This window comes from Schistocerca americana, chromosome 4 (assembly GCF_021461395.2).
Source record: "Schistocerca americana isolate TAMUIC-IGC-003095 chromosome 4, iqSchAmer2.1, whole genome shotgun sequence".
In the NCBI taxonomy this organism is placed as follows: Eukaryota; Metazoa; Arthropoda; class Insecta; order Orthoptera; family Acrididae; genus Schistocerca; species Schistocerca americana.
Window position 1 is genome coordinate 330,315,121 of NC_060122.1, and position 19,751 is coordinate 330,334,871.

The 19,751-nt window shown below is 42.9% G+C and overlaps 1 protein-coding gene across 1 annotated transcript in view; it reads left to right on the plus strand.

Moving 5' to 3' along the window:
• Window positions 1–19,751, plus strand: part of LOC124613450 (transmembrane channel-like protein) — a 173,439-nt gene that overhangs the window by 32,632 nt on the left and 121,056 nt on the right. The window contains 2 exon segments of the mRNA XM_047142153.1: window positions 18,707–18,741; window positions 18,859–18,939. Of these exon segments, the coding sequence (XP_046998109.1) occupies window positions 18,707–18,741; window positions 18,859–18,939 (116 nt within the window).

Genomic DNA, 19,751 nt, shown 5'->3' on the forward strand with positions numbered 1-19,751 from the left:
ATGTTGCAACAAAAGGTCGGAATTCACTTCGATCCAAAAAAGCGAAAACTGGAGTAAGTAATTGTAAAACTCCAAAACATGACAACCAGTCCATTGCCATTGTTATATTTTTTGGAGCGATTTACAACAATTGGTTTACAATGGGAGGCCACGACGTTCGGATCACAAATTTATTTCAAACGTTGTGCACTTTTTGTAGACTATTAGGTCAACACAATGTGCAAGTAGTAAATTCGTACTATTTAAACGATTTCGAAAAAATCGCACGAGAAGCTGTACGCGTCGTTCATGTGTCGGTGGACTCCGATACTGTGCTCAAGATGGCGACGGTCATGTCGTTACAGTTCAAGTTCCATAATCGATGGATCGCTGGCTCGAGTCCCGCAGCTAGTCTTTTTTTTAAATTTGGATTTTTTCAATACTAGACATGTAGTGCTGTCTGGGACTTCCCGACTTAGTACCTGCTTTATTGGTTCAGGGGCGTCGTGTCGGATAACGTTGTGGAAGCTGCACAATATTTCTACAAGACAGCTGCCCGTCATCTTCATGTGCTTACTGACGTGTTGCTTTTTTTTTACCTTTATTGTGATTTTATTCCTCTGCCCCATATGGGCAGAAGACAGCGTATGTTCTTGTGTTGTTCTTTAGTGTGTGATACGACAGGTATTGCACAAGTGTTGGTGTGGAAACTTTTCAAAGTATGATATTTCGTAACGACTCGCTCTAAACTCCTGCAACAAACACGACTGACATACTAATTTACACTACTCTTAGTCTGTTGACGTCAATCGGCATTGTTCCATTTAAAAAGTGTATGTTTGCGTAAAACATACTTTCTAAGTGTCACTACAATCTGTTGATCGGCCAATAAATCGAGTCTCTGGCTACCTACGCATTCTGTGAAAACCACACATCAATAGTTCTTTGCATTTCCGCAATATTTGCTGTACATGTTACGTAAATAGACAGATAGCTGTCATACGACATAATGGTCCAAATTTAAAGACCTATTTGTTTGTGGAATTCCTTCCCAGTTTCCATCAGTAATATATCCTGTATGGATATAGGATACCTTTTTAAACACACTGTATGTGATCGTAGTCACAGATGCATGCACCTATGGATGGGTCAGTGTTCTATAACGACGACAGTGTCGTACCCCAGTCACAATTTAGCCTTGAGGAAATTCACAGAATCGTGTTAGGTCATCGTGTGAAGCAGTGTTTCACACAGCGTTCATTTGTTGAAAAGATGATGTTGCAGACTGAGCCAAGTGCCTCCATCATATTCCACACATGATAACTGAAGTACAGGTCCGGTGGAACTGATGGTCATCTGAAACTGCATACTGCGTAACGCAATGTGCATCATGAGGATATTGTATTGACGGAAAAACACAATAGCAAGACGTTGTAGAAACAACTACAGAGTTTGCTGTATATGCATGTATCCTAAGCTCTTCAGTGCTCTCTAGCACAAACCAGGTCCCCAGGCCGAGATATCCTGTATGTAGCTGTTTCACAAACAAAATTAGTTTCTCAGACAGTCTCATGTTCCATAGATCCCCTACATAAAAAAGTATAATGTGAAACGTGTCATTTCATTAAAAGATTTGATTTACATGTGAATACTTTTTGCCGTCTATCACACATTTTATTTCCAGGGACAGTTCGTGAAACAGATTCATAGCTGCGTATTCATCTCTTTACGTTCCAAAGTTAGATTCACTTCAGTAAAGTGACACGTATTTTTCCTTCCGGTATTGTTTTTTGTTAACGTCTCAATTACTCTCGTATGCAATGGATTGTTGACAACAAATTTCATCGGAGAGCAAATGTACTGTGTGGCTGTGACTACCATTCCCAACCACTTAAAAAGATGTCTGCAATGTGCAAATACGTCACCAGACACATAATTTTAATTACTTTCTTTTCTGCAATAGATATTTTTTGCCTTAGTTATAAGCTGCTATAGAATGTTATTCAATTGGGCATGCGAGGTGCGTTAAAGGGCTAAAACAAAACTTTTATTTTCGTGACCAATTTCGGTTGAAAAAATGTGGAATTTATTGTGGGGCGTTGTGGAATATTCCCCCTTCAGTCCCTATAGTTTCATGAATTCCAGTGGGTGTTGGCGCTGTACGTACCCTTCAAATAGTGTCCGTAGAGAAGGTGCGTTGCCCGCAGAGAGCTGTCAGTTTCTTTCGGCGGAAACCCAGAGCATCATAGATATTCATAGGCGTTTGCAGAATGTCTACGGAGAACTGACACTGAAAAAGAAGCATTGTGAGCCTTGTGGAACGCACATGTGATCATCGCAACAAGGTCGCACAAACCTGACCGATCCTCCACGTGCCGGCCAGCCGCACACAGGCGTGACTCCTCCTCATTCGAAGTGATCGGCGGATGAACTGGATACCTATGTTTGTACTGTCACAAAACTTCGTTGGACTGTTCTTTCTCATCCACGCTACAGCCCTGATCTCGCACTTCCCAACTTTCATCTGTTTGGCCCAAAGAAGGAGGCACTCCCTAGGAAGCAGTACGTGGATGCTGTGGAGGTTATTGATGAAGCAAGACGTTGGCATCGACGTCGCCAAGTAGAAGGCAAACCAAAGACGGCGTTTTATTGGCAAGACACTTAGAACATGTAACATATCTACTAAGGAGGCTGCCGACACTACGCTTGTCCGTCCATTTTTAGAATACCTTACCAGATAGGACTGACGGAGTACATCGAAAAAGTTCAAAAAAGTGCAGCACGTTTTATATTATCGCGAAATATGGGAGAGAGTGTCACAGAAATGATACAGGGTTTGGGCTGGACGTTATTAAAAGAAAGGCTCTTTCTTTGCGACGGAATCTTCTCACGAAATTCCAATCACTAACTTTCTCCGCCGAATGCGAAAATATTTTGTTGACACCGACCTACATAGGGAGAAGCGATCACCACGATAAAATAAGGGAAATCAGAGCTCGTACGGAAAGATATAGGTGTTCGTTCTTTCCGCGCGCTGTACGAGATTGGAATAATACAGAATTGTGAAGGTGGTTTGATGAACTCTCTGCCAGGCACCTAAACGTTATTTGCAGAATATCCATGTAGATGTAGATGTAGATGTACTACCATACGCGCATACAGGACCTCCCAGTAAGGTGGCGTAAGGCAGTCGCATTGAACAGAGATTATGTTGAAAATTGGATTTTGTAGCCAAAAGAGTGCGGAGTAATATGGTATATTAGAATGCTGAATAAAACCAACGTGCTTTCGTAAAAATGTGTTTTATTACTTACTGACTACCCACCGTAGAACACACTCTTGCTCGTGGGACGGGAAACTGCTCCTGAAGATGAAAGAATCGGCAGCGATCAAGAGCACGAGGATGCAGAAAGCAACGGACACCACTGCCTCAAAGACACATAATGTGTATCGACATTCTAGATGGCTTGTTTTTAAAATAAGTGTCATCATATTCTCTTGTTCAGCAAAAAATTCTGGATTAGGCCCCATTCAATCACCAGAAAGGAACCGCCAATGGGGGTCTGACCATGAGAAAAAGTTAAAAAGATGGAATAACAAACGAAATGGTGATATTCTACGACTTGGAGCACGGAATGTCAGAAATGTGAATTTGTAGGGAAGCTAAAGAATCTGAGTATGGTTCAAATGGCTCTGAGCACTATGGGACTTAACATCTATGGTCATCAGTCCCCTAGAACTTAGAACTACGTAAACCTAACTAACCTAAGGACAGCACACAACACCCAGCCATCACGAGGCAGAGAAAATCCCTGACCCCGCCGGGAATCGAACCCGGGAACCCGGGCGTGGGAAGCGAGAACGCTACCGCACGACCACGAGATGCGGGCGACTCTGAGTAGAGAAATGGAAAGGTTCAATCTAGATATACCCGGGATCAGTGAAGTTAAATAGGAAGAAGACATACATTTATAGTCAGACAACGAATGATGGGCGTTCGAGTATCTCTGAGGCTACTGATACAGCAATAAGGATTACCATAGTACCCCGTTCATTTGAAGAAACCACTTAATAGGGCAATTACACAAGATGAACAAACAATATAAATACAAGTACAATAACTCCGAAGAAACCTTGGGCGACAGAACAAATGGTTCAATTCATAGACTAAAGAAGGAGGTACAAAAATTTCGAGACAAAACAGGAATATATAATTGTAAGTCACTTGCGAATAAAACAAATCGGGAGTGCAGAGAAGACAAGGCGAAATGGCTGCAGTAAATATGCTACAAAATTGAAATGAATAGTCTGAAGGACACGTTTAGCACACGGAAAGGTTGACGCAAATGTAGATGAAACTGGAATTCCACTCTTAAATGCACATATCGGATAAGTGCAAAGAGTAGGTTGAATGTCCTATGAAAGGATAAGAAGAAATTGACTTCGATGTGGGAGACATACGGGATCCAGTATTAGAGTAAGAGCACGGTAGAATGTTGGGAGACGCGAAACATAGAAGGCGAATGGAATAGGTGTCATTCCTTTGAAATTTATGAATGTTTAGAAGAAACTGATAACTAAATGATTATTCAAGGTAGTACACAGGATCTATCAGACTGAAGAAATTCTAACGAACTTTTCGTAAAATGTCATTATCCACACAGTGATGGATATAACAAGAGCGGATAAGTTCGAAAACTATCTCACAATCAAAATAACAGCTTACGCGTCAATGTTAATAACAATAATAGTATACAGAAGAACGGCAAATGACGTACAGTTTTGTTATAACCTGGCAAAATTATAATCGCCTGGTCATAGCTGTGGGTTCTTTCATTGCTCTGGGAGATAGCTGACTGGAAATGTAATATATGAAACATCAGTTCACTTTATTAAAAGAATGACAGAAATATTTACTTAACTTTCTTCGTTGCCACATGAATGAGCCGAATATTTACAACTGTCTTTGAATATTAAAGTATCATAATAAATGAAAAGCACCAGTTTAAAGCAAACTGGTGCTTTTCATTTATTACTATAATGTTGTTCTACCGAGAACCGACGGAAGATTCTGTTAATATGATTAAAGTATCAACTGATGCACACGTTTACGAACTCTTCTCTTGAATACACGTTCAACATTTACAAAAGTACAGTTCCATCTGAGACTTGAATAGCACTATATGACGTCGGCTGCTCCACTGGAGGTCACGAACTGGCCAGAATGAGTCCATGCTCGACTCTATGTCGAGCTCTGTGCGACGATGCTGCGGGGCTGAGAGAGAGAGAGAGAGAGAGAGAGAGAGAGAGAGAGAGAGAGAGGGCGTGTCTTTAGGGGCGCCTCCCATTCGTAGTAGCGGACTGCAGCTAGACATCGCTAATGTATGGGGAGTGGCACCGCGATCTTTACCACAAGTTTGGCTTTAGAGAAAGGAATGGCAGCAGAGAGACAGTTCTCATCAAGACTTAAGGTAATATTAGACTACTGAATATTTGTTCCCTAATGCTTCTTGTATGCAGATCCGTAGTGTGGTCATCCTCAACGACATGGAACATCCCATAAAACAGTCTTTTTTTGGGTCATCAGCTGTCCGACTGGTTTGATACAGGTCACCACGAATTTCTCTCCTGTATCAACCTCTTCATCTCAAAGTAGTACTTACAATCAATATCCAAACTCCGTTTTCCCCTATAGATTTAATTCTCTAAGGCTCTCTCTAGCACCATGGAAACTATTAACACTAGTCTTAATGCGGCCGCTTGTACTTGTCAGTATCTTCCATATGCTCCTCTCCTTGCCCTTCTCCGGACAACCACTACAGTTATCTTATTATCCGGCTAATTTTCAATATCCTTCTGTACCAAAACATTTCAAACACTTTCATTCGCTCCCTTTCTGGCTGTCGCATAACCTATAATTTACTACCACATGACTTACGTTGGCCGGGAATTTCCTCTTTGTCTGTGCTAATCTACTTTTCATATCTCTTTTTCTTCTGTCATCTTCTATTTTACTTCTTAGGTAGCAGAACTTCTTCGTCTATTTCGTGGTCACCAATTTTGATGTTAAGTTCATTGCTAACCTCATTTCTGCCACTCCATCACTTTCGTCATTCTTCGGTTTACTCTCAATCCATAACGCTTCCTCATTAAACTTTTAGTTTAATTCAATAGGTCTTGTAGTTCTCCCTCACTTCCAAGGAGGATGGCAATGTCGTCAGCGAATCTTATCATAAATACCCTTTGACGCTGAATTTTAATACCACTCTTGAACATTTCTTTTATTTCTGTTATTGCCTCTTCCACATACAAATTGAAAAGTAGGGACGAAAGATCATATCTTTTCTTGAGAATTTGCACCATTTTACATAACCCAAAGCTTTTTCCGTAGTCGACAAATACCATGAACTTGTCTTGATTTTTCTTAAGTTATGCTTCCATTATCAATGGCAACATCAGCACTGCCTCTCCGAAGTCCTTATCATTCCGAAAGCCAAACTGATATTCATCTAACAGATCCTCATTTTTTTCTATACTTCCGAATATTATTCTTGTCAGCAGCTTGGATGCTTAAGCTGTTAAGCTGACTGTGCCATAATTCTCACACTTATCTTTCTTGTTATTTTCAGGATCGTAGGGATGTTATTTTACTGAAAATCGAATGGTGTGTCTACAGTCTTATAGATTCGACTAACTAAGTTGAGCAGTTCTTATGTTGCCAAACTTTAGGGAAGTTCAGGAATACAGAAATAAGGTCGATTAGGAATGAAATAAACAGGAAATGCAGGGAAGGCAAGACGAAATAGTTGCATGAAAAATGTGAAGAAAAGAAATGCTTGACGGAAGTAGTGACTCAGAATATAGGAAATTCTAAATAACCTTCGGTGGAATTAAGAGCAATGGTGGTAACATTAAGAATGCAACATGAATTCCACTGTTAAATGCAGAGGAGGGAGTGGATAGGTGGATAACACCCATTGAAGAACTCTCTGAGGGGGAAGTTTTGTCTGATGTGATAGAAGAGGAAACAGGGGTTGATTTAGAAGAGACAGGGGATCCAGCATTAGAATCAGAATTTAAGAGAGCTTTGGAGGACGTAAGATCAAATAAGGCAGAAGGGATAGATTATATTCCATTAGAATTTCTAAAATCATTTGGGGAAGTGGCAACAAAAGGACTATTCACAAACGTGTGTAAAATGTATGACTCTGGCTACATTCCATCAGACTTTCGGAAAAATACCATCCACACAATTCCGAAAACTGCAAGAGCTGGCAAGTGCGAGAATTATCGCACAACCAACGTAACAGCTCATGCTGTCAAGATGCTGACGAGAATAATGTACATAAGAATGAAAACGTAAATTGAGGATCTGTTGCAAGACGATCAGTTTGGTTTTAGGAAAGGCAAAGGCACCAGAGAGGAAAATCTGAAGTTGCAGTTGATAATGGAAGCCGAACTAAAGAGGTATCAAGACACATTCATAGGATTTGTAGATCTGGAAAAACTCTTCGCCAACGTAAAATGGTGCGAGATGTTCGAAATTCTGAGAAAAATAGGAGTAAGCTATAAATAAAGAAGAGTAGTATAAAACATATACAAGACTCAAGAGGGAATAATAAGAGTGGACGACCAAGAATGAACTTCTCGGATTAAAAAGGGTGTGAGACAGGGATGTAGTCTTTCGCCCCTACTGTTGAATCTGCGCATCGAAGGAGCATTGATGGAAATAAAATAAAGATTCTAGAGTGGAATTAAAATTCAAGATCAAAGGATTTCACGATTCGCTGATGACATCGCTACCCTTAGCGAAAGTGAAGAAGAATTACATAATTTGCTGAAGGGAACAGTCTAATATGGAATCAGAGTAAATCGAGGAAAGATGAACGTCTTGGGAAGTAGCAGAAATGAGAACAGCGAGCAACTTAACATCAGGATTGAAAATCACGAACTAAATGAAGTTAAGGAATCTTACTACCTAGGCAGCAAAATAACCCAAGACGGACAGAGCAAGGAGGACATCAAAAGCAGAGTAGCACTGGCAAAAAGGGGATTCCTGGCTAAGAGAAGTCTACTAGTACCAAACATAATCCATAATTTGAGGAAAAAATTTCTGCGAATGTACGCTTGGAGCACAGCAGTGTATAGTAGTGAAACATAGTCCGTGGGAAAACTGGAACAGAAGAGAGTCGAAGCATTTGAGTTGTGGTGCTACAGTAATTTGAGATGGTTTAGACATGCATTCGGGATAAAGGTGTTAGACGAATGACGTACATAAGACGAGCGTTGATGGGCGAGTTGGAAGGGGTCAATCTCAGCGAAAGTACCTCATTCTGAGTGAAGACCTTTTTAGCAAACACCAACTTAGGCGTATCAAATGGTTCAAATGTCTCTGAGCACTATGGGACTAACATCTGAGGTCATCAGTCCCCTAGAACTTAGAAATACTTAAACCTAACTAACGTAAGGACATCACACACATCCATGCCCGAGGCAGGATTCGAACCTGCGACCGTAGCGCTCGAGTGGTTCCAGACTGAAGCACCTAGAACCGCTCGGCCACAACGGCCGGCTTAGGAGTACCCTAATTAAGTAAATAATAATGTACCTGCCTATACAGTTTCAATTTAAGAACAGAATTAGCTCTCAAAAGAAATTGGAACCGTTGATCTGTCTACGTTTCGTTGTTTTAACTAATGAATTCTGGCGATCACTTGGCTAGGTTATTAATTTTGTTCATCATATTCCTGTACCTCTTGCTCATCTCTCCAAGATGTGAAATATAATGTTGTCGCCTGTCCTAGATGGCCGGCCGGAGCGGCCGAGCGGTTCTAGGCGCTACAGTCTGGAACCGCGCGACCGCTACGGTTGCAGGTTCGAATCCTGCGTCGGGCATGGACGTGTGTGATGTCTTTAGGTTAGTTTGGTTTAAGTAGTTCTAAGTTCTAGGGGACTGATGACCTCAGAAGTTAAGTCCCATAGTGCTGGAACCATTGTCCTAGATGAAGGTGAAGACACTGACTTCATGGACCTGTTGCTTTACGAGTATTTAATGATCGGGCAGTTGGTAAGACACCGACCGCACCAGGAGAGTTTCAGTGTTAGGAGGAGGCGCCAGTGGCCGGGTAGTTTCCTTGCGCCGTGCCAACAGGTGCCCCTGCACCCACCCCCGCCGCCGCACCCGCCCAGGGCGAGGTCACGCCGAGACTGCGCAGTTCCCCCACGCCACCCGCACATCACCCCCGCCACCTTCCCTTTCATTATCCGCCTGCACGCGGGCGCACTAGGTCTCGCTCTTTAGTAGACAACGAGCTCGCCTGGCCGCACGCGGCATTATCTTACGAAAGAGCCTCTCCGTAGTCCCGTGGTTAGCGTAGATACGCGTACAGAGCTCTTGGTTCCCATTCCGGCTAACCGACTCAGCTATCCTTACGAGACAGCCTATTTCGTAAAAACACAGCTTCTGTGTGGCTATGTTAAATGCTTATTCCCTTGAGTCAACTAGCGGTGTTGGCTTTTCAAGGGAACTGTCTAGTCGGACATGTATAAACCTGTCCTGAAATTTTTCGTACAGGAAGAATACACCAAAAGAGAAATAATGTCAAAATTTTGGGTGCTAAGACTCACAGCAAGTATTTTTTTTTAATGTTTATAAATGACAAATACGTAGATCGCCAGGTAGATAGAGGAACGTAGGCTACCTACACTCCTGCCGTAATTGCGGCAGACAGCAGACGCCCAACATAGTAGGTGCATAGCCATGGTTGAAGGCAAAACGGTAAACAGATAACGTGGCACTACACAATCCTAATTTTTGAAGTGAATTTTAGTTTCCATTGTCAGCGTCTCTGAAACAACTGTTCGCAGTTACCGTTCACTTGAATTTGCAACTCATGTAATAGCCATGATAATTAGCAGCTGCCTTTGCAGTATCGCTATGTGTTAGCAATGGAGATAAAACTGAATAAATTTTCTTTGCGTTTTCTTCGCATATGCTAGCTAGTAGCATTTGCCTTTGCACAAGTTCCAGAGTTTTACAGTGATGTAGAATCCAATCAGTATCTTGCGATGATAAAATATGAGTAACGTGGTATGCAATCGAAATCGTCTTCTTCCCCGAAAGACATACGTATGTGTTATTCATTAGTTAATTTCTTGGACTTTCAATCGAATGATATCACCATTTCGTTAGAAATTATGGAAATATTTCAAGAAACAGGTAATAACCGACGATTCCATGAAATGTGATTCGAGCGAAAATTATTGCACAAATTAAAGTTCACAACAAAACCACAGTACCCCCCTAGCCCGAAGAAAACACGTGCAGCAATAGTTTTCAATGTCAAAGAAAAGGCTGTAAATTTTTTGGTTAAAAGAAGGAGGGAGAAAACGCTTTAAGTTAAGCAGTGTGTAAAGCAGGTTCCATTTCGTAAAAACTGGACGCGAATTGCTAAATGAAATAAATTTACACAACGTACCTAACACACACCAAAATGAAACTCTCGAAGTTGTGAAAGGAAAACTTCGAAAGATTTAGAATTGCTCGCGAGAGTCAGTGCACCATTACTGAGGGATATCTATGTGAGTGGGCCCTATGAACTGCAAATCAGATTAATATTACTGATTCCCAGGTGTTTTCGACCTAGTTAAACAGATTCGGGTAATCATATGGAAAAAGAAGTCATAAAATTGCGAAGTTTACTTCAAATAAACGTGTAGAGAGGTGTGATTAATAGGTAAAGGAAGGTGAAGTCGCTATGACACATTCTTACACAATAAAGCCAGTGACAAGTATCAGTGGATTACTGTTTAAGCAGTTTTATACCTTTCTTTGGGAATCTCAACGCAAATTAGGACCAAAAACTAGAAAGACGTCCTTTTAGTTGCATTAGTCTTGTAATCGACGTAGCAAAATCTGCAAAAATTGAACGAAATAATTTTCAATATTACATCCAAAACGTCTTCTTACCATTTGCACTAAATAATTCATTGCTTCTGTTGGACTCTTGGCCTGAACATAACATCAAACGTCAGTTTAGGTTTAAGCATGTCTTACTGAGCCAGTCCCTTGCTTCTCGCTTTGCTACGTCCTCAGTGTCAACATGCTCTACTCACCATCGCAGCTTCTTTTGTCTGGTAGAGGGAACTGTAATCTTATGACGAGCTGTCTGTCAGTCACTAGCTCACTCCCAATAATCAACGTTCAGAACATCCCAGGAGCTTCGCCTGTGCTACTACTTTTCTCATGATGTTTGTTGCACTCAGCTCGCAAAACATCGCATAAATCAAAGGTCTGAGGACTATTTTCTAAAATTTCAGTAATAAAAACTAAAGCAATGGCCTTCAAATTGAAATTTCCATAATGCTCCAATATAGTACTAGATAAAAAGTCAGTAGAACAGGTGTCACAAATTAAGTTCTTAGGTTGCGATATTAGTTATGAACATGAAAACGTCAGTTAAAAAACAAACAAATTTCAAAGGGTAAGAGGCACAATACACAGACAGCTGCATGACAAGACAAGGATACAGAACTAAAATTTTACGAGGTAATGGCTACCCCTACTCTAATATATGGAAGCGGATCTTCGACGTTAAGTATGAAAGACAAAAGCATAGCATCTCTATTGATCCACTGTGGATGCGGGACAATCACCAAATAGTTGTGTGTTTCCAGAAGTTATTATTATTGTTTGACGACCAGTTTCAGCACCTCATTAATGCCATCTTGGAGACCCTACGTACTCCATTTACAGACTATCAGGTACACCGATGCATTCATAATCGGAGCCATCAATACCGGGATTCTGTGATTTTTTTTCTGAAGTGTGTACTTCGAAGATCTGGCAAGTATTAATGGCTCTGTTTATGCAAGCATCGATGTATCCCATTCTGTGTACGTGGAATGCATATGGCCCTGAAGATGGCATTAATGAGATGCAGGAATAGGTCGTGTAAATGAAATAACAGCTTCCCAAAACATATGGCTGATAAGTGATTTTTCTGTGGTAAAAAGCGTAATACAGTCTACTTAAATGAAATTTTTAAGGAAGTTAATGGTTGTACCTTCAGAGATAAAATACAACTCAATATTAAAAGGATGCTTAAATACGAGGGTTGTCCAGAAAGTAAGTTCCGATCGGTCTCTAAATGGAAAACACAGAGAAAATCAGATTCATTTTATTTTCAGTAGTTAGCTACACTTTCCAGATACTTCTCTACATAGTCGCCGCTCCGAGCGTTACACCAAATTTCCAACACCATCGTCATAGAATGCAGCTGCCTGTGTTTTCCGATAATTCTCTGCGCTGGTCTACAGCGCGTAGCCTGTGCCCAAGTGTTGTCTACGTATCCAGCGTTTCATGTGAACAGAGATGATACTCAGGACGAGCCAATTAGGGCTTTGTTGTCGGTGATCGAACACTTCCCATCGAAAAGGCTGCAGGAGCGTCTTCACTGCCCCTACAGAGTGCAGCTGAGAATTACCATGAAGAAGGAAGTGCGGGGCAGTTGTGTTAGGTGGGCTGCATTCATTAAGGCGAAACCTCTCAGCAGGCCCTCCTACTTGGCGGAAGACGTCGTTGGTCTGGGCATCTTTACTCGCTCACAGTGCGCTCACAACTGAAAAGAGCGTATTGATGCGATCGACTGTCATACTAGAGACATTACCTAACACATCTCTGCAAAGCTTCATTGTGTTTTCACTGTGATGTCCATTTCACGACCAATCGGAACTTACTTTCTGGACAACCCCTGTCGAAATACCACATTAAGAGAATGGGGGAAGACAGATTTTTTAAACAAGTAATCAATTATAAACCAACAAGAAAGAGATGTATACACTATCTGGTCAAAACTCTGCAGATATTAATGGACTTAGTATGGGGAATGTCCATCCTTTGCCTTTACGCCAGCTTGAACTCTACTGGGCCCCCTTCTATAAGTTGTCTGAATGTCTATAGAGAAATGGCAGCCCATTTATCCTCAAGAGCTGAAATCAGAGAAGGTAGTGCTATTGGATTCTGGAGTCTGGAGCGAAGTCGACTCATCCCAGAGGTGTGCCATTGGGTGCAGGTTGGGCATATGAGAAGACCAGTTCGTTTCAGGAATGTTATTCTCCACAAACTGTAGGTCATAGATGCTGCTTTATGATGGAGTGCACTGTCATGCTGATACGATCATCGTCCCCAAACTGTTCCTCGAATGTACGCACCACACATTGCTTCTGCATTTAATGTTTTCATTGGCCACGTAAGGGAACACACTCCTACCACGAAAAAGGCCCCCATATCGTAACACCACCTCCTTCATACTTCACTGTCGGCACTACACGTGCTAGCTGGTAAAGTTCTCCAGTAATTTGCCAAACCCATTCCCTTCCATCGGGTTGCCGCAGGGTATAGCGTGACTCATCACTCTAAAACACTCGTTCCCAGTCAACCGCTGTCCAATGGCGTAGCTCTTGGCACCACCTCATGCGTGGATTAGTACTGCGCGCAGGAATGTGGCGTTTATGAGGAGCTGATCGATGATTGTTGCCCATTGTTTGTAACTCTTTACGCACTGTGCCTGTGCTAGATAGATTGCTGGTAGCTGCTTGGAAATCTCTAGTGATTCATTCTGCTGACGTTCCGCAGTGTTCGACGGTCCATGTCCGTCATTATATGAGGACTGCGTGGTCTTTCTGTAGATGTTTTGGTTCCTTGTGTATCCACTTGACAGTCACTTCAGCAACAGTAGCCTTGGGCAGTCATAAAATGGTTGAAACATCCCTGACGGATCTGTTATTCAAGTGACATCCGTTGACTAATGCACACTGGAAGTGAGTGAGCGCTCCTGACGGAACCATTCGGCTGTTACGCTTCTCTGCTGACAACACAATACTTTCCGCTTCGTTTCATACCGGCGGGTCCGCCTCTTGTGGTATCTAGAGGTAAATTCCGCGTTAGTTTTTGTGAAATGAAATGAAGTTTATTCCTTATATAGAGGTCGATTGGGCGCGCCATGGTTGGTTTACAAGACGCCAGACAATATGCACTATAAATGCATGTTATTTATTGCGGAACAATGAGAAAATGATGAAATAGCGAACGGAAGGGTAAGATTCTACATGTCTGAGAGTGGAATGTCAATCGTTTGAACGTGGCAGGGAATCTAGAAAACCAGAAAAGGGAAATGCAAAGATTCAGTGTAGATTTAGTGGGGGTAGGTGAAGTGAAATGGAGAGATGATAAGGATATCTGGCCAGACGAATCTTGAGTAATATCAGGAACAGCTGTAGTTTAAGTATACGTACATGCCAACATCACAATCAGCGTAGGAAAAGGTAAACTACACTGAAGCGCCAGAGAAACTGGTATCGGCATGAGTGTTCAAATAAAGAGATATGTAAACAGGCAGAATATGGCTATGCGGTCGGCAACGCCTATATAAGACAACAAGTGTCTGGCGCAGTTATTAGATCGATTACTGCTGCTACAATGGCAGCTTGTCAAGATTTAAGTGAACGTGGTGTTACAGTCAGCACACGAACCATGGGACACTGCATCTCCAAGGCAGCGATGAAGTGAGGATTTTCCCGTACGATCATTTCACGAGTGTACCGCGAATATCAGGAATCCGGTAGAACATCAAATCTCCGACATCGCTATGGCCGGAAAACGATCCTGCAAGAACGCGACCACGTGACAGTACTTCAATCGTTCCGCAAATTGCTGCAGCTTTCAGTGCTGGGTCATCAACAAGTGTCAGCGTGCCAACTATTCAACGAAACATCATGGATATGGGCTTTCCGAGCCGAAGGCCCACTCATGCACCCTTGATGACTGCACGACACAAAGATTTACGCCTCACCTCGACCCGCCAGCACGGACGTTGTACTGTTGATGATGGAAACATGTTGCCTGGTCGTACGAGTCTCGTTTCAAATTGTATCCAGCAGATGGACGTGTACGGGTATGAATCTATGGGCCCTGCATGTTAGCAGGGGGCTGTTCAAGATGATGGAGGCCCTGTAATGGTGTGGGGCGTGTGCAGTTGGAGTGATATGGGAACCCTGATACGTCTAGTTACAACTGTGACAGCATCCTGTCTCATCACCTGCATACATTCATGTCCATTGTGCATTCCGACGGATTTGGGCAATTCCAGCAGGACAGTGCGACACCCCACACGTCCATTATTTCTACAGAGTGGCTCCAGGAACACTCTTCTGAGTTTAAACACATCCACTGGCCACCAAACTCCTCAGATATAAACATTACTGAGCATATCTGTGATTCCTTGCAAAGTGCTGTTCAGAAGAGATCTCTATCCCCTCGTACTCTTACGGAATTATACACAGCCCTGCAGGATTCATGGAATCAGTTTCCGCTAGCACTACTTCAGACATTAGTCGAATCCATGCCACGTCGTATTGCGGCACTTCTGCGTGATCGATGGAGCCCTACACAATATTAGGCAGGTGTACCGGTTTCCTTGGCTGTTCAGTGTATATGAGGATACTGGAAGGATAAATGAGTACGTAAAGGTGAAGATAATAGAGGACTGGAACGCGGAATAGAAGACAGAGAACGTGAGAGTATACGCCTGCTAATATAGAATAAATTTCTTATATTTCCGTCCATGGCGACAGAAATTTTGGTTTCAGTCATTAGTCACGATCTAGAGATCCGTTTTACGTATCTGGAGGCTATACCGGCACTGTAACCGGATTTACATCATATTTTAAACATTTGAGACGAGGCTAAGCTGATTGCGTGTATATTTTGTGACGATGCCACCATAGCTTTATTATATTAGGACATGTTATGAAACAAATCTGAATATGATCATTGACGACCGAAATATGTAATCAAAGGACAAAAAGTTTTTCTTATCACTGATGGAAATAAAAGAAACTTATTTGATGCTTCCTGGATCACTGTTTTAATCCGCGTCCGTGTCGTAGCTTGTGAAACTTTGTGATATAAATGAGACAGGAGAAATATTAATTCAATTCTGCAATAAAGTACAGCTAGTAATACTGAATGCACTGTTCAGAAAACATTAGTGATGGAAATATACACAGAAAATGCCTTGGCCACAAGATGGTGCCAGTTGAATTACATCATGGGCAGACAGAGATTCCGAAATCATGTTTTAGATTGTAAGGCGCATACAGGAGTGGATATTGACTCAGGCCATCATTTAGTAATGACGAAGAATAGCTTGAACTTCAAGAGAATCGTCCTGGAGAATCAGTGTGGAAACCGATGAGACACTGAAGTACTAAGAAATAATGAGGTATGTCCACAAAAGAATTCGGAAGGAAAGACGTCCTAAGGCAGCTGGAAGCCAATTATACACCTGAGCCCTTCAGCTGCATTCAGCAGTTAACAGCTGGTTCCTCTCCCAAGATAGCTATTGGCTACACAAAGCGAGTTCATAGAGGGGGACTGTCGGAAGTTCATGTTTCACAACCTCTGCTGAAGCGACGATCTTACTTGACACATAAGCTACTATCACTTTCACTTGAAAGCTTCAAGAAAATATTCTGACGGGAACAGACATCGCAGCACCGTAAAGGAACTGCGCAACATAAACGAAAGTTCGTAGGCTTGTTTCGAGATCTGAAAGATGTTGTCTATTCACATTTCGCACCAATCGTGTAGGAGTGGCGCTAGTAGCGTCACTACGAAGATGCAAATCGGGTTCGCTTTAAATACACTCTGTAACGGTTGTGAGCGTTAGTTACCTTTGAGATTCGAATGGTGAGTTGATGTTAGTCAAGGATGCCTTTAAGGAGACAAAGACGCCATTATCAGCACCTCACTGAGTTCGAACGAGGCCTTGTAAAGGGGCTACGAGAAGCTGGATGTTGCTTCTGCGATACTGATGAAAGACTTGGCAGCCACTATAAATGATTGCTGGCGAGGATGTACGGTCGCAAGAAGACCGGGCTCCGGACTTCCACGTGCCACTATCGAGAGGAAAGACCATCGTGTTCGGCTTATGGCTCTGGCGCATCGCACTGTATCTGCAGCAGTATTTTGATCAGCAGTTGGCACCACAGTGACACAACGAACTGCTACAAATCAATCATTTCAAGGGCAGCTCCTAGTCAGACACCATGTAGCGTGAATTCCACTGACCCCAAACCACTGACGCGTGCGATTTCAGTGGTGCCAAGCGATCAAGCGAGAGTTCGTTTCAGGGTAGAAGTCTGTTGTGTTTTCTCGTGAAAGCCTCGGTGCCAGAGATGGCCGTGTGTTGCATGCTAGATATAGAGGACCTCTGCCTGGAGATATGTTCTGCGGTGCGACGTCTTATGACCGTAGGATCAGTCTCAGGGGTTATGCCACGCATCCTGGCTGAAAATCTGTCAGTCAGTCTGATGATTCGATCTGCTATTCAGGAATAACATTTCAGTTGGCGTTTTTCAACAGGATAACGCTCACTCGCAAACTGCTGTTGTAACCCAGGATGCTCTACAGAATATCGACATGTTACCTTGTCCTGACCGTTCATCACATGTGTCTCCAGTCAAGCATACAAGGGACGTCATCGGATGATAACTCCACCGTCATACACAAACAACATTAACTGTCCCTGTATTGATCGACCAAGTGCAACAGTCGTGGAAGTCCGTCCCATAAGCTGACCTCCAGCACCTGTACGACACAATACATACACATTTGCATTCTTGCATCAACGGTCTGGCGGTGACACCGGTTATTAAGGTACCAGCATTTCGTATTTGCAGTGGCTTGTCTCGCGCTTAAATTAACCTGTGACGTTAAAATGTTGATCAGTTGAGTAGTCTATTACCTAGACAAATGTATTTCCTAAAATTCATTGTTGTTGTTGTTGTGGTCTTCAGTCCTGAGACTGGTTTGAAGCAGCTCTCCATGCTACTCTATCCTGTGCAAGCTTCTTCATCTCCCAGTACCTACTGCAACCTGCATCCTTCTGAATCTGCTTATTGTATTCATCTCTTGGTCTCCCTCTACGATTTTTACTTTCCACGCTGCCCTCCAGTGCTAAATTTGTGATCCCTTGATGCCTCAGAACATGTCCTACCAACCGAACCCTTCTTCTAGTCAAGTTGTGCCACAAACTTCTCTTCTCCCCAATCCTATTCAATACCTCCTCATTAGTTACGTGATATATCCACCTAATCTTCAGCATTCTTCTGTAGCACCACATTTCGAAAGCTCCTATTCTCTTCTTGTCTAAACTATTTATCGTCCATGTTTCACTTCCATACGTGGCTACGCTCCATACAAATACTTTCAGAAACGACTTCCTGACACTTAAGTCTATACTCGATGTTAACAAATTTCTCTTCTTCATATACGATTTCCTTGCCAATGCCAGTCTACATTTTATATCCTCTCTACTTCGACCATCATCAGTTATTTTGCTTCCCAAATAGCAAAACTCCTTTACTACTTTAAGTGTCTCATTTCCTAATCTAATTCCCTCATCATCACCCGACTAAATTCGACTACATTCCATTATCCTAGTTTTGCTTTTGTTGATGTTCATGTTATACCCTCCTTTCAAGACACTGTCCATTCCTTTCAACTGCTCTTCCAAGTCCTTTGCTGTCGCAATTCATTACAATACATTAATTATTTCCTGTGCTGCGGTTCACTTTCCGTCAGTGTAATTTAAGAAAATTTTAGAGGTAATTATTAGACAGTCTGGGAGACGTGTACAGGAGTACCGTACTTGTCTGCCGGCAGGTCCCGTGGACGAGGAGGAGGACTACTCTGCGAGCGTGAGCGCGATCCTGCAGCGGCGCGCCTCCACCCGGCGCAGCCGCCGCCACAACCGCCGGCGGCCGTCCTCGCCGTTCTCGCTGCCGCCCTCCATCTCCGCCTCCGTGGACCACGAGTCTCTGGGTACGGGGCCGGGCTCCGGGCCCGCACCCCAGCGTAGGCGATCCTCCGTCTTCACCACCAGCTCTGGAGAGTGAGTACTCGAGGAAGGGGGCGGGTTTGGTATCAGCAGGCGTTAGCGGCAGACAGCCCTGTTGGCTGTCAATGCGTTCAGAATAAAAGTTTTGTGTGACCTTTGAGTTATAGCCAAGAGTACCTCATACAGGCAAACGTTCACCGCATAGAGGCTAACTTCAGAATGTCGCTGTGTGAAATCTAGCAGTGAAGTTCCCTGTGAAGTCTACCGGCCAAGTGCCATGCTAGGACGATCTCTCCCTTAGCATTCTGAAATATGTACGTGTCCATATTACGTTCTTCTTCTCGTCAATCCAAATATATAACACCACCTTTCATAGCTGTGACGCAGAGTCCTCAATTCCCATGTTACCCATCTATTCGTCAAGAGCGTTTTTTTCACATCTTATTAATAGCATGTTGGTGCACATGTCCCTGGTCCGGTGGAAGTGCCTCTTCGTCAGTTTTGTCTTCAAGATGTTATCGTGCGAATTTCTGAGTGTTTGTAGCTGACCTAAACATTGTTACTCCCTGCCTTACAATGACCTGCGATTAGGCGACTTTTGTGCACCTCTGCGATTCTCACCACCACATTTCGGGCTCCTGCCTTCAACCAACCACGCCAATCTACAGATATCTCGACAGCCGCCAACTCTTACTTCCCAGTATCTGGACAGAAAGGCGTCCTGCTGTCTTCTACATTGTCGGGAGTCCGATGGACGTCTCGTCTGGCAGATACCTACACCTACATCTACAATCTTATTCTGTGGTTCACAATTAAGTGCCTAGCAGAGGGTTCAGCGAACCACGTTCAAGCTATATCTCTAACGTTCCA